This window comes from Rissa tridactyla, chromosome 14 (assembly GCF_028500815.1).
Source record: "Rissa tridactyla isolate bRisTri1 chromosome 14, bRisTri1.patW.cur.20221130, whole genome shotgun sequence".
NCBI lineage: Eukaryota > Metazoa > Chordata > Aves > Charadriiformes > Laridae > Rissa > Rissa tridactyla.
Genome location: NC_071479.1, coordinates 1,093,960 through 1,110,312, shown reverse-complemented (window position 1 = coordinate 1,110,312; position 16,353 = coordinate 1,093,960). Strand labels below are relative to the sequence as shown.

The following is a 16,353-nucleotide window of genomic DNA, read 5'->3' as shown; positions in this document are numbered from 1 at the left end:
ATACTAATTGTGTCCTTACTCAGTCTTGAGTTTTAGTGATGACTTTTCCCTGCCACAAATTATTTGTCCTATGCAAAGATAGTACTTTTGTCAAAAAGGAATTCAGATTTTCTGTCAAGTATTCATCAAGTGCACTTCTCGGGTCTTTAGTCTTTAATGAAATCCATTAAACGAACGCACAAGTGTGAACATATCACATAGGATGACACTAAGACCGTTTCGTTTCTGTATTAGTGGACAACCTCTGTACCAACTACTACCCTTGAGCTCAGGGTTGCTTGAAAATACTACTGTGTGCTACTGCACGTGGCTTTGTCTTTAAGTGCAGAATGCAATGTAGGAATTTTACTCTGCTTTTTGTGATTCTGTTATGTGTCTGTGTTGTATTTGTGTATCCAATGAAATGCCAGTTCATTTAGTTATTTTTCAGGAAATAGATGTTTTCAAGCCCTTCAGAGCACCCAGAAGTATTTATAAATATCTTAAGCATAAAATACAGTTGCGCTTCTGAAGAGGTAAATAAGGTGATGTGTAGCCTCACATTATGAATTCTCTGCCTCTTTATCCATTCCAAGTAGTAAACCTCTTTAAACCTCAGAGGCTGTTGGCTGTGTAGTGTCCCTTTGTGTTGACGTTATCCAAAAAGCAAGAATATGTCACCGATGTAACTATTAAATGGATTACAGAATACTTTAAAAAAAAAAACCAAAACAAACCAACAAACACCAGCCTGGAGGAGGACTAGTGGCTTTTGCAGAGACTTAAAACAGCACAGATAATTTTATTGGCAGCAAGGATGCAGATGCTGAAGTTTTGACCAATTCCTTAAAGAAAGTGCCTCCTGATTTGTGATCTCTGCGTGGTAAAAAGCCAAAGACTTGGAAGCAGTATTGGAGTGAGGGAACATTGATGCAGTCATTCATCAGCACAACTTCAATGTTTTGGAAATAAAAGTATGGGAAGAGCACACTTTAAGGCTGAAATCTGACACTAATTAAAACAGCACGCTCAGCAAAAATAGGATTTCAAAGACAATGGAGTAAAAGATGTAGTGAAGACAAGACGTTACAAGAAACAGGGATATGTATGAAAGTATTTCCTACTGTTGTATCTTTTTATTATATATATATACACGTATGTATAAATGTCTAAACTTTGTTTTTCAACTCCGTAGCCTTGGGAGGGGGGAGGAAGCACCTAAGTGAAAAGCAGGATTGTGCAGGTAGATGTCCATGGCAGGCTCTGTATCTCCCGGTTTATTGACCGGGGTGAGGCAGTGGCACTGTGCATCTCAATGCGATGCAAATAAAAGCCTCTCGCACGCCACGGCTCTTAACAGAAGTGCGAGCTCATTAGTTTCTCAGTTTAGTTGGATCAGGGTGTTTAGGAAAAGATGTGAGAACTTTTGTACAGGGATTTTAAAAAAGAACAGAATGGGGTAGCTTTTGTTCCCATCATGGAAAGGTATTTGTTGCTTAAATATTCTTGTAAACTGGAAAGTGTTTTGGGGGCATAAATGCCTTTAAAAAAAAAAAAATAGAACAAAGTGTCCTAATTAAATTGTAAGCTAGAGCAAAGGCACAATGTCTAGCTTTCCTATTAATTGGAAAGCCTGCAACCCAGTTCCACAAGAGGAAAACCAATGTGTAAATAAATTGGAGACTGCTCTTTTGGTTTATTGATGCTGTTTTGGCCAAGTCAAGAATTCAGCTATCCTGAAATGATCAAACATTGTTTGGAGAAAAAGAGAATTTCCAAACCGGCCTCATTATCTGAGAGAAGCTTAAAAATATCAATTAAGGTAGTGTAATTTCTCTCTTGCCTACTTTAGTCTGCAGAGATGAAACTGTGGGAGTGTCCTGCTTGCTTGCTCGTTGCTCTTTTCAAAAGAACGGATAGAGTTTTATCATAATAGACAAATCCCTTGTTAGCTGCAAGGGAGAGATAATTTAATGATGAGGGGCAAAGCACTGTGCATCTTAAAAGAAGACAAATGTACATGCATTCACCAGTATTACAGTGAACTCAGAAAATTCCATGGTGGGCGACTCTGTCAGTCACTTCTGTAAAACTCCATTGCTTGGAGAAATGGAAATAAGCTTCTTTTATATTACCTATATCTGAGAAAATGCTTTTCTGTTTGTGTGTGTGGTCTGTGAGTATTGACATGAGAATGGAAAAAATATCACAACAGGGTGATGTGATCACAAAGAAAAGTCAGTCTTATGATTTCACTTTTTAAAGAAAACCTATTGATCCTTAAAAAGCTTTAAATAACAGTAATATGTAAATTTAATGTGCAACTGTGAGTTGACATGATGAATTGTAAATGCTCTGAGTGATTATTTTTCTTTCCTTGTTTTTTTTCCCCCTCGATTCTTCCCTTCTTCCTACCCAACCAATTTTTGCAACTTTAAATGGCCTTGTAAGTAAGTGGAGTGTAATGACTTGTTTGGTCAGCAGTCAGCACATGCAAAATCTCCAACCCATGAATTATGGAAACAAAAGACCTTTAGACCCAGCATGATTCTCATGATGGAGCTTTAATTTTAAAAGTTTTAAATTAGCACTGTGTACCTGCTTGTAGTTTCATAACATACGTTGTAGAGTCAGCCTATAGACCAAACCAGAATCTGTCACGATACGGTCAGTACGTTTCTGTGGAACAAAGGGGCCTCACTGCATTTTCCTGGTTTAAGCCCTTTGGCTGTAGCAGAATGTCTCTGTCTGCTCCAGACCATAAAAATCACCTGCAGCAGACAGTGTGATCTTTCAGGGGGGATGGAGGGCTTCTTTTTTGTTTGTTTCGATTGTTTTAGAGGGAATGTTGCCTTGTTTCTGATAAGAGTCACCAGGGTAGAGTAAATAAAAGATACTATATGCTTAACCTTAAAAAAAATATTAATGCTTTCAGAACTAAGTGCAGTCTGTATTTCTCTAATACGCACTCTCTAAATAGTTCACATGAAAGCCAAACACGTCTTACTTGAATGAAGAAATTGCCCTCCTTGTAATTACAACTGTGAGAAAAGTGACTCCAAAGAGCCATCTCTGTTATGATGTATTTCACTTTGTGAGGAAGTTTGAGAGCCGTTAATATGTGGATGTAGTTTTCATGTACTCAGGAACACTGAAAACATGAATTACGGCACCTGTAAAACATTAGTGATAATGTTTTCTTCTAGAAAACATAGGTCATGTTGCCTTTAACTTAGAAAAATAATGAGTCTCGAAAATAATCCAAGTTCTGTTTTTATTTACCTTCAGGTAAGGCTTTTGTATGTACTGGAGTGTTGTTTTCAGTACTTTTCCTACATCCTTGAGAGCTAGAGTCGGTTCTGATTTTAAAATGTGGAATTCACACATCTATTCGAAACCACAGTTTTAAGAAAAATATCAGCTATCATGAGACTCATCATAAAACTGTACAAGTTGGCACTGGTGTATATCCTAGCTGCTAAGTGTTATAAATTGATTTTTTGTTGTTGTTTTTTATTTCTTAGTTTTCTGAAAATGATTTTATGTTTCATCTGCATGTATTGGGGGAAAAAAGATCAATCTAGTTGAAATTTTACGGAGGAATATTTCATTAGGAAGTAAAGAGCTTAGCTTCACATAAACCAGTTGGAATTCCCCAAAGCTGAAATATGTGGATGCTTGCTGTAATAAAGCCTCTGAATGATGGGGAATTCCTTCGCGGCTGATAAAGAAATGGTTTGCGATAGTACCTAGTGCTGCGCCAATATTCAAGTTCAGTGAGTGTTTAGCATATTGTATGGATAAAGCTCTTGCTGTTTACCGATCTGCTGGTATAAATGAGCACAGTTGTCAAAAGCAGATGGAAGGTTGTTGGGAATACACTCGCAAAGGCAGTCATGACCATCCAGGAGTGCCCAGTTTTTGTCTGTGTTGGGTTGCAGGGTCTCTCAGACCTCCGTGGACCACCCCTCTGTACATTCACTAAAGCACACAACAGCTCTGCCAGGTCAAACCAAAGGCTGGTGTTGCCCCATAGCTCATCTCCAGCGGTAGCTGGAAGCACATGCCTGTATGCAGTGTTCTCCCCAGTGTTCTTCCAGCCATCAGCAGGCTCTGGCTCAGGGACTTCTTGAGATAAATGTGGTTTCTGTGTATTCGTTAACCCTCGAATGGCTTGTGTCCCGTGAGCTCATCTCAGCTTCCCTGCGTGAGCCTTTTGACACCCATAGTATCCTCTGACAGTACGTTTCATGTGGCTCCCCTAAGGTGGAGATAGTATGTTAGGAAATAGCATTCTTTTGCTAGTAAACAAAAATTTTCAGGGCATTGGTATGTTTTTTAGCTGAGATTTGCTGTCTTGGCCAATGCCGGCAGGCAAGAGGAAAAAAATGAACTGAATGGCACGTTTATTATCCATCAGGACTGTTGAATCTCCCGGCTATAGTTCTGATGTTAGTGGTACTGCTTTGGCACTATTTTCACTCGTGTTTCTCTTCCTCAGAACAAATGACTAAGAAACAATTTTCCAATCTCTTCAGTTAACACGCCTCTGCCCCCCAAAAGGAATGCATTCTGTGCAATGCAGTATGTGATACTTTAATAATGTATAAATCAAGTTGGACAGAAGCTGCCTGTCAGTTTTATTAACTTTGACCTTTTCTCCCATTATAAGGATGGTTTGGTAAATATTTAATGGCCCTTATAGATTTTGACAGTTGGATCTGCATTCCTAGGAGTGAAAGTAGATGTAAAGAAATACTTATAATTAATAAAAATAGCTTAAACACTGGGAGTCAGCCTTAAAGGACAGAATTGTTTTTCAGAATATATTTATTTTTGATTACGGTTTTTTTATACCGAACTAATAAATGTCAGATTAGCCAGGAAGTTATGAAATGTTTTTAAAAGGTTGCATTTAAAATTCATCTATGGTGAGCTCCTGTGATTATCACCATCTCTGACCAAGTCTCCAAGTGATGTTACTTACTTGAAATACTTATCAGTGTCGTTCTGCACAGTGAGCAGAAGTGAATGGTGTCAGCAGCGCGAAATGGTTGAAGGAGGGCTACTCTTCAGAAGATTCAAGAAAAGGGGAAAAGTGTGTTCCCGGAGTCAGAGGGGTCTCCTGCCAGAGCTGTCTTTCCCTTTAATTCCCTGCATATTGCACTCACTGCAAATTCTGGTAGTGAAGATTGAAAACTAAGCCCCTGACACTTTGAAACATTGCCTTTCAAACATGTACTGTCCATCGCTCTCATTGATTTTTTTTCATTTCAGAAATCTGTCGGAGAAAAACAAATCTGAGCAGAATTCATTGGTCTAAGCGGAGCTGTTGGGGCAATCCAATCCCCCCTCCCCGATGGAGTGCAGCTCTCTTCCCATTAGGAATGTGATGTGTCTTCATGTTGCGCCACGGCCGAGATCACGTGGCAAAGCAGCCAGGTGAATCAGGAGCCTGTTAAAAAGCCTTATGGATGCTCTGAGCATTGACATTTGAGTCAAATTGGCTCACGGGATAGCTTCACTCATTTTAATAGCCATTTTCAAGTAGATCACTTTACCAAGCTTTATTTCCCTCATTTTCAGGCGGTACCCTGCAGAATAGACCACTTTATTTTCTGAATGTTTGTAAGTCATTGTTTCCTAACTGTATCCTCTTTTTAGATGCAGGCTGTGGGGTTAGAGTTGTTAATGTGTTAAACAGTTCACCTTTTTCAGAGCAAATCTTTAGACAATTTAATGAACACATTGATGTGAGGACTAGGATGATGAAGAAAATTGCAGCTGTCTGACACTGAATCTCCACCCCCCCTTCTCTTCCAAAATGGGGAACTGAGAATGGAAATGGAAAGTGCTTAGAGCTTGTAACTTGTTGCACTTGAGGCTGGTTTCAGGACAGACACAGCACTATAGCTGTTCTGAAATCTGCGAGCAGTGGGAATGCACTCAAAATCTTGCAGATTCATGTTGTGTCCTTCATAAATGTCTTTCATTGGCAAGTAAAATAAAAGGTTAGAGGGGAAAGCTGCTGGATGTGAATCTTTCTGCAATGCGATGGAGATGTGCTAGCAGGTATTTTAAAGATTAGATTTTTCTTTACAGTGGTAGAAACTTCTTTGTGACTGTTTTGTGTTTTTATGTTTAAGAAAAAAAGATGAGTGTTATTTCTAAAAAGCTGGTTTATACAGTGGAAGGGTTGCATCTTTCTTCCTCTTATCTTCTTCCAAAAAGTAAGAATGCTCGATCCCTTGAGAGGAGAAACAGTCTTAACGTTTAAAAGCAAGCCCAAGCTTCAGGAGAGTCAGGACTTGAGAGGAAGTATTTGATTCATCATCTTACTTGCCCTATAGCACAATTTCCTTGTAATACCTATTTCACTGCAGACCCGGTTAATACGCTTTTGTTCGTATCGTCTTCCATCCAAGCAATATATAGGAAATACCATACATTAACTTGCTGACTGGCTGTAACTTGAATCAGGTGGTACAGATAGCAGAGATCTGACATAGACAGAGTACTGCGGTGGTATGTATTTTAATATATATGTTTTTTATTATCCAGTTGCAGTACCATGCCGGGCTAGCATCTGGCCTTTTGAATCAGCAGTCTTTGAAACGTTCAGCCAACCAGATGGGAGTATCTGCCAAACGCAGACCAAAAGCCCAGCCAACGACTCTTGTCTTACCGCCTCAGTAAGTAACGGAATTTTCTGAAGAGTTTGCGGGGGGTGGGTGTTAAGCACCTTATTGTAATTACTATTTTTTTAAAATCGTCATCATGCAGCTTTGTGCTTGTATTTCTTTTTTTCATACGAGATGGGTTATTCTTGTTGGGTGGGTGGAGTACCCTATAGAAACACTATTTTGTTTCTTCTGTTTCTGGGGGCACTGTGACAAAGTAAAGTTGCAAGGATTTTTCTTTGTAGCAGGTCTTTAAAGTTTTTGCAACATGAGACTGTCATTGAGTAATGATGTTCCCCTGATTAGTATGACTTGGAGCTTCAAGTAGGACTTTTCTGAAGGTCCTAAAAGGCTGAAGCCAAAAAGTCTTTGGTGTGAGTACTTTCTCGACAAACGTCTGTTCTGAGTCCATCTGTTCACCATATGTTAATTTTGCATTGGATCTAAACCTCTTTTACAGGTGACAAGCAATTATGAGGACACTTAGAAACTCTTTGAGGACATAGAGTATCAACACTGTAGGCAGTCTGTGTACTGATGCCAAAACCACAGAGATGTCCACAACTAAGCTTATAAATTAATAAACTGCTTAAAATATTTAGTTACATATAAGAAAATGATTATTATGTAGAAAATGAAGTGCTAAGCAATTATTCATTGTACTGAGCATCCTTGGAGTTTGTGGAAACCACGTGCTTTTTTCCCACAGAGCGAGAGTCACTGATGTATAAACACTATGCTACTAAAAACTTCATAGTTGTAATACTGAAAGTCCCTGTTGTCATCAGAGTCCACAGGCCTACGTTAACGAAGGAATCAAAAGAAGTTTAGAGGTTTTTTCATTAGGAAATGAGAAAAAACTCAGAGTAAGCAGAGCTTTCCCCTTAATATATTAACTTTAAAGGCTTTTAATTCAAGAATCCATAAAATGTTCTATTGTTTTACCAATACGTCAGAATAATGGATAGAAGGGCAGCTCTATCAGAACCTCAGGCTTGAAAACAAAATGTTGTTTCTCTTATATATGTGAAAGAACAGGGGTATATTGTGACGAACTGGCTAATTAGTTTTCTTCCTTTATTGGGGTATCAGGTTATCTGAACCTTAAAATGGACTTCTAGAAGTCTATAAACTAGAGTACTGTGATACCAGTTGTCACAGGTTTTATTCAGAGGTCTGAAAATATTTTGGGGTTTGGTTTTTGATTTTTTTAATCATGGCTTTTCCAGTTACTAGAAATATATGTAGTGAGAGAGAAAGAGCTTGTTTCTATTTTTGCATAGAAAAGTCTGTACTTAGAGTTGCAGCTGTATAAATCTTAATATGAGGTATGCAATATACACAATTAAAAGCATTGTATGTCTTTTTATCTGCAGGTGATTATTTTCTTTCAATGGTGCGTTTACCTAGAATTTGCAGATAAAATGCAATTTTAGCATGGTAACTAAACTTTAGCTAGTAGTTGAATTATGTTTCAGTATCTTATTACCATGTCCGGCATTATTCAAAGGGAGAATATGTTTATGCTGAGCTGGCCCTTTATCTGTCCCTGGTTTCCGCCTCTCTGGCTTCTCTTTAACCTTTCCATATTTGTCCTTATTTGCTATCTTAGTGTGTCTTAAGAAGAGAATAATAGTTATATTAAGTCAGATCAAATACCTGTTGAGTTCAATATCGTGTCTCCAACGCAGGGCAGAAGCAGATTATGAAAAGACTTAACGAAAATAGGCTTATGAAAAGTATTAAAAGAAAGAAGTATGGCAAATGGATTTTAATATCTTGATTTTTCTGTAGTTTCATGCAAATAATGATGAATCAAGCCGTGATTATTTTTTTCCAAATTTTTTCCTTTCTCTTCTTTCTCTATAAAGTGCAAAAGAAGAAAATATCCAGGTGCAAAACTACATATCTCCTTGAAAGGGCATACTGATTTTCCCATGGCAGTTTAGGGATTTTTATTTTTTTTAGCTGTATTGATTAGTCAAGAAAGACGTAACTATTTCTTTGTCTTTTTTTGCTTTGATGTATGCTATTAAAATTAAGTTCAATGACAAGCCTTTGGGCTGAGTAACAATTGCCATGAGTCAAGTATATAATAAATGTTGTTCAAAGCCACTATATTATCTACAGCTTTTCTTAAACATAAGTAGTTGAAACTGGCTATGTGCCAAAATGTCATTTTAGGATAGTAGATTGGAGCAAATAGCAACACTGCGGTAATCCTTTCCAGCCAGCAAAGGAATGCAGGAAGCCCTGTTGCTCAGGAGGTAGCATAGGTGATGATTAGGACAAAGAATCTTCTAAAAACTGTTTTATTTTTATGCAGATTTTGCATATGGGTAGTTTGATATTAAGCATGTTTTAATGGGAGTTAAAGGTAGCATTAGAGACCATGTTACTGATCTATTTATTTATTTATGTTCCTGTTCCTTGAGGAAACTGCATGGGTAACTTTTGGTATTGCACATTACGTTCTTAATGGCAATGATGCAAGCGGAGCAATTATCTTGCTAATCCATATCCTTGATCTTTACTGCTGTAGTGAGAGCTGAGTTTTATTCTACAGACTGAACATACTCAAATGGTGTCTCTTCTCTTAAGGGTGGTGATACAACACATGATTCTTGTGCTATGGCAACTCATTGTTCCCTTGAGCCCTTGGTCTCTCTCCCTGCTCTGCTTTTTCTTCTCCTTTCCTCTCCAAAATGGCGTTTTTTTTTTTTTTTTTTTTTTTTTTTTAAAAAAAAAAAAAAAAAGACCAAACCAAACCCACAATCTTGTTAGCCTGTCTTGGAGGCTCATCCATCTCTTCCTACTTTATGCTTGCAGAAGGAGCTGGAGAAAGGATTTTGCTCATAGCAAAGCTGATTCTTGGTGGGCCCACTCATTTGCCCCGTGCCACCCTTAGGCCATCTTTTGATGTGCTTTGGTTTGGAGGACAGCAGCTCTAGTTTTTCACTAGTAGATACCTGAAACAGCAGCAGCAATTTTGAATCAAAAAGGTATTTTTAAAAATGGAAGGTCTTAGTCCTCTGCAACCACTACCAGGAAAATTTTCATTTTCTCACTGTTTTCATTTTCTAAGGTCTTCTAAGGGCGCTGAACAGTTTTGAAGAGGCCTTTTGGTGTTCAGTTTTGCGTTTCAGTATTGGTTTTCACTGGCTCTGAAAGTGCAGAAAGGAATACTAGATTGATCTGCGTCTCGCTTCTAGCCAAATGTATCTGTATGAGAAGATGACTAACTGCTGGCTTCTTTCTCTCCCTGCTTTGTCCCTCCTTCTGTCTTCTAATTAACAACACATCTCCCTGTACTTGCTAATAGATGCGTTCCTTCACATGCTTCTCATCTGGCTGCTGGTTCCTTCCTTCTGTTAAAGGCTCTCAAAGCAGTGTTTGCTGAAGTGCTGAAAGCTGTCAGCTCCTTCCAAAGTGACTAGGAAAGCATATACATGCAACCCCTCAGAAAACCGGCATGGCTTCTGGTTTGAAATAAATATATACGTTAAGAAATTATGGCTCTTAGTTTTTTCTTTCCTCTTGAAATGGAGTAATTGATGGAGTTAATTAATTTTGCGTTGTTTTGCTTAGCACCACATCTCAAACTCAAGTTCCCAGTTACGAAGTTGTCTCCGTGACCCAGCAGGAGTAGAACGCTGTGCCCCAAAGAGTCTGGGGTGGCTGAGAGCAGCGAGCCCACAGGCTCTGGTGTGTCACTGTCTAGCTGGAAAATGACAGCAGTGGGTCACTGTGACATGAGGAGGAAGAAAGAAAAGAGGGAGCACAGGACGATGCCTATATTCTTGCAGGTGTGTTCATTGGCACACACAAGAGGGTCAGTCAGTATTAATGGGAATTTTTAGGAGTCTCAGCTGAAAACCTTGTGATTTTGATAGCTCTGTTGCATGTTGTTTTCTCAGTGCTCCCAGATTAATCATCTGTCTTCTCTGTCTGGAAGGAAATTGCCAGAACAAGAACTTGCTCACCACAAAAGGTACTGAGACTCTTGCCCTTTATGGTGCCTTTTAGGGTCATTTGTTCTGACATTTGCGGGTTTGGGGAAATAAGCACACTATAAACAATAAACAAGTGGAAGTCTGGTTCTTGTTTGACAACTTCAGGCTCAATAGACAGAGAGGATTGAGTAAAAGAGAGTCCAATTTTTCGTTTTAGGGTTCTTCAACTTGTCTTGTAAATCTCTTGTGCTCTGATGTATGCCCTAACCTGGCAGTGAAAACACTGTAAAAGATTGAGTAAAAATCTCTGTGAATTTGTACTCTATTGCTAGGAGCAGACCAGCAAAATTACTTTTCCTTTATTTAAAAAAAAAAAAAAAAAAAAGAAGAAGAAAGAAGAAGGCAGTACTGCCCGTGATATTGTTCTAGATAAATGAGGAATGAAAAGCTGTGAAGATAATTTTTGTTTTAGGAGATAATAAGGACTTGAGGATAGAGTGTTGGGCGGAGACTCAGGAGGGCCAGGTTGTTTCTGCCACTTGTTCTGGGTGAGATGGAGGAGGTCTCTATCCTCCCTATGCCTCAGAATCCATCTGGATTCTTCTTTTAGAGAAGTTGGATAGATTAAAAAGAAATCCATACTTGCTTCATTCCTTGGGGCTACATTAGCAAAACATGCTCTTTAGTGAGTGTTCTCCTTTAAAAGCTTAACTTAACTGACTCAGTAGGTCTCTGTTCATCTGGATTTGGAAAATAAATTTCCAGTTATCCCAAAGTCTGTGTTTACTGTAGCTTGATTCAATACCAGCGTAGTCAAAGCGTTGTTCTTTCGTAGCATTAATGCCCTATTGGTTTTAATGATTCTGTCATATAAGTAGTACTGTAAGGTTCTATTGTATTTGTTCAAGAGCTTTCTTCAGGACACACAAGTTGAGTCTTGAGGAAGGAATTTAATTTAAAATAGCCAGTGATGTAGCATTCAAAAAAAAAAAAGTTTCTATTTTTAACAGTTAACTGAAAGGTATGTGTATATATATAAACTACATACCCAGTCATCAGATGTGCCAGAATAAATTATTCGGAATTTAACTTGTGCAATTTATCATTTTTACATTAAGAAATATCCTGATGAGCCCTTTGCCAAGAGTTTCTGAAGGAAAGGGTGTTTTTCAGCATTTTGTTTTATAAACAGCATCTAATTGCTTCCTAGGTTCAGGGATTTTTCATTATGAAAGAAAGAGGCAGATTATTCTAAAGATAATGGCAAAGCATGTTTAAGGCAATAAATGTTCATAGTTTTTGTATTTTTCTGAGACCTTATGTTTGAATTATGCTTATCTAGTCTGACCTCGCTGTGTTACAGAGGTCTGAAATCCCAGCTGGGGATGCGAACTTTGAAACCAAGAATCCGACGTACCAGTTAAGTGCGACACCTGGTATACAGGCCATAGGGAATGTGGTTATTTAACATGCAAGTGGTGTTATTGCAATAATCCTATTCAGCATTATGATCTGTGCGTGAACATTTGGGCCTCTTCTTAGAACTATTCGAGAGCAGGATAGTGAAGTGTGTGGCTATATTTTCCATTTTGAGAAAAGTCATCAGAAGTTCTTTGTGCAGTTCTAAAATACCTCTTTCCCCCTACTGGCAAAGCTGCATTAAGTATCAATATTCATTAAATACCACAGAGATGGTAATGTAATAAAGCAATAATCCTCAGGCCCGCATCTATATTTCTCTCCATAAGAGTTGAGGTTGAGAATATAATTAAAGATTAAAACTCTGTTTGCATTCTGGAGCATGGAGATGTCTTTTTGTACATGATGGGGAATTGTATTAATAAGGAAGAGATCAGTTTCCAATAACTTTCAATACTAGGAGCTCATTTAATATCCCTGTTCATGTTTAAGTTTCTCACGGTCTTCCTTTAGCTTGACTTTAGCAAGGCAGTGCAACAGGAACTGTAAAAGAACATGTTGCTGAAATGCATGACCCTTTTGCTCCACAAATTAATCCCTTTTTATATGAAGAAAAAAGATTAAAAATTAGTTCTTTATATTGTAAGACAATAATATTTACATGAATAGGTTTAATTACTTTGCAGCCATGTACCATGTAGATTGAACGTTAATTTTAGGATTTGGTATCTTGTGCACGGTTTGGATCACATCGTTGTAATTTTTTTTTGTTTTTAGTAAATTAGCGAACACCTGTTCTGCAGATGTTTTGTGAAGCTGTTTTAGTGTAAGTTGCAGTGCGTTGCCGTACGGTGAGATGGCATTTGTCCCTAACTGGTATACTGATTTTAGTGTGTTCAGAGTTTATGCGCACATCTTGCAGGATCTTTTAATACTGAAGCCTCTAATATTTCACCTGTTTCAACTAAGTAGAAAGTCTCTTTAAAACTTTCTGTACTGTACTTCGTCAGGTTGTTAAGTAACTCTTAACTTTCGCTGACAGAATTTTAGCCAATTGCCTCTTTACTCTTAACGTTTTTTTTCCTGCCCATGTATTTGGTGGTGTTGTATACCGTCAATCTTTGTGAAATACTTCTTTGCCTTGCTTTTTAATAAGGTCCTTAATTTTGCACAAAAAGGCCACAATATTTGGTGTCCCCCCCCTCAAATACTGGTATTTGAACTACCGAAGCTAATCTAGCCAAGTAGAGTACTAGTTCTTCATAACCTCTGGTAAAAAGGATTGTGCTTGTTAAACAGGTGGGTTTGTGAGCGTTTGTCCATTCTCTAGAGGAAAATCTATTTCAATTATAAAATCCATACTGTGCATTTCAGGGGCTGGTATTCCATTCTTTTCTAAATACAGTGGTGGTGGAGGGGATTTGATGTAACCATGCGGTTGGATGGTATGCATTCCTCTAGAATTTTTCAAAGGAATACAAATAGTGTATATATAGTATTTAGTGTCTTTAAAGGGAAACTACAGAATAATATGAACCTGTTAAAACTGCTGCCTACAACACTGCTTCAGAGAATAGCAATGTCCTCAAGTGAATTTTTCAAACCACGTAGAATTTAATAGAGAATAATGAGCAAACAGGAAACCACTATTTTGACAGCTTTGTTACAGGAAGATAAGTGCTGAGAAATCCGGATCATAATGAATTTCATCGGCTATTGGAAATATGATAGTTTCAAGTTATTATACAGACATGTTTTGGTTTGTTTGGGACTTTTCTTCAGGTTTCCCTTCTGCCTGCCAAGCAGAGATGACAGCAACTGCTTTTAAACAAGTTGTTTTACGGAAATGAGACTGGACCTTGTTAGAGACAGAGCTCACTTTTCATTTTAGTTCTAGAGAGAGCCTTGGGTACTTCTGGTTTCCTTAAATACAGTGAGCATTAAAATCGTATCCTAGGGCACGGGAGGAAAAGTTTTCGTTACATAATCCTAACTTCTTCATTTTCTTCTCAACAGTGTTTCCCTGCCACTCAAAGCTAAGAAATGATCTGCTTCTTTTCAGATTCAGGTAGCTGGGACACTCCTGTCCCAAAGCTGGGGAAGTGTCTGCCATGATTGAGCTCATATTGTATTACGAATTATGAGGGAAAATTCCTAGGTGATAACACATCATTAAACTTTCTTGAACTTGTATCAAGAGAACAGCTGTGCACGTGGGTGTCACGTTGCTTGGGTTACATTTGAAAACCAGAAAGAACGAGTTCACCAGTCCTTATCGTTTGGGTGAAAGACGATTCTAAGCTTTTGAAGAGAGATCGCATTTTTTCCTAGCAGTCCGTGTCAACAGCAGTGACGAATGGTTGTAGAGCTCAGTGGCCAGCTGTTCTCAGACACAGAGCAGTGATGGGTGCTCCAGCCCTCTGATCATCCTCACGGCCTCCTCTGGGCCCACTCCAACAGGTCCATGCCCTTCTTGTGCTGGGGGCCCCGGAACTGGATGTAGTACTCCATGTGGGGTTTCACCAGAATGGAGTAAAGGCGGAGAACAACCTCCCTCGCCCTGCTGGACATGCTTCTTTTGATTAAATACTGTTTTATTTAAATACTGCGGTGAAAAAGCAGTCTGCTATTAAATGTAATAGCAATCTGTCTCTTAGTTTTGTGGCATTTACTGTTTAGCACTCAATATAATTTAACTGGAAAGAAAAAACCCAAAGTACTGTTTTGATTCATGAGGGGCTTTATTACACAACTCCAAGGAGATCAAATCCAATAACTTACCAGGGATATAACATTGATTAGTCATCTTACTGTTTGTAGCCAAAGATACTTTACCAAGCTCTGATCCAAAAAAGAGAGAAGGGGGTAATCCAGTTGAACTTTCGATTTCAGTGTAAGAGGTAACTTTCAAAATAAGATGCTGTTAATTTGTTTTATGTCTGTGCTTTGTTTTCACTGCTGTTTGCTCAAGTTAACTATTATGTTAACTTTGGAACCATACATGTGTCTTGTAACCTGTTTAGATGCCAAAGATACAGAAGGCAGGCAGGTGACTTTTTTTTTTTTCTTCTCCTTTCTTGCCCCCTTCTTTCTTTCCCTGTTTGGTCTGTGGGGTGAGTTGATTGTCCTTTTTGTGCTTTATTAATGATGTATGCTGTTTCTTCAGTTAGGGATAATTTTGAATAGCAGACCAACACAGATTTAACGACAATCTGAAATCTGAGGGGAAAAAATGTTATCTGCTTTTAAGTTTGTAGATCATAAAAATGTATTACATCGCTCCATTCTACAACAGATAGCTGCTGGGACCCGTAGCCCACTTCTGTATCTCTGACTTGTCATAGAATCATGGAACGGTTTGGGTGGGAAGGGACCTTAAAGATCATCCAGTGCCACCCCCTGCCCTGGGCAGGGACACCTCCCACCAGCCCAGGTTGCTCCAAGCCCCGTCCAACCTGGCCTTGAACCCCTTCAGGGATGGGGCAGCCACAGCTTCTCTGGGCACCCTGGGCCAGGGGCTCACCACCCTCACAGCAAAGAGTTTCTTCCTAATATCTCATCTAAATCTCTCCTCTTCCAGTTTAAGACCATTCCTCTTCGTCTTACCCTGACGCTCCTAAATTTTTGTATGGCATATTGTAATACAATATAAATCCAGTTGTCTTTTACACTGTAAATTTGATCACTCCAGAAGTATTAGACCAGCATTCAGACAATAGGAGAAACCCTCTTACAGTGTTAATATATTTTGGATTTTCATTTATGTTTATCTCTGATCAGCAGAAGTGTTGGAGCCCCAGGTAGAGCTGTATGACTTGAGGAGTTGGGTAGGATCCAAACCAGGGCCTTATACTGGTAAGAGGGAACAGTTCCATAATAAACTCTTGTGGTTTTTCGCAGATTTGGTCCCAGTATGTGTGACGTGAAGAGTGGTGGGGTGAGGAGGCACTTCCCTGCTTTGTGCTCTGTGCCCTCCTGCAGTAGTCAGTAGGTGGGTCATGGAGTGACTTCTGTGGAAGCTCACTGAATGTTGCCAGAAGTCCAGTGGTCATCTGGGTACACCCGCATTGCCCTTCCTTGGGTACAGCATGGCTTGGTGTGGAAGTTGGTTTTGGTTTGTTATTTTTTCTTTGTAACAGCTGCCATTCTTGAGACTGGTGACTCTTGGTAACTCAGTACTGAGTCAACACCTCTGCTGTTCTGTGCATCTTTAGAAATAGGATTCTTTTAAAAATTTTAATCTTGATCTAATCTCCTAATATGTTGATATATCTGACAGCAGGGTTTCTGTAATAATCTTCTTTGTTTTATTATACCAGATC

The 16,353-nt window shown here is 38.8% G+C and overlaps 1 protein-coding gene across 2 annotated transcripts in view; it reads left to right on the top strand.

Moving 5' to 3' along the window:
• Positions 1 to 16,353, top strand: part of MED27 (mediator complex subunit 27) — a 94,935-nt gene that overhangs the window by 31,295 nt on the left and 47,287 nt on the right. For both annotated transcript variants that reach the window (XM_054220292.1, XM_054220291.1), the window contains one exon: positions 6,541 to 6,671. In XM_054220292.1, the coding sequence (XP_054076267.1) occupies positions 6,541 to 6,671 (131 nt within the window). The remainder of the gene's footprint in view (positions 1 to 6,540; positions 6,672 to 16,353) is intronic.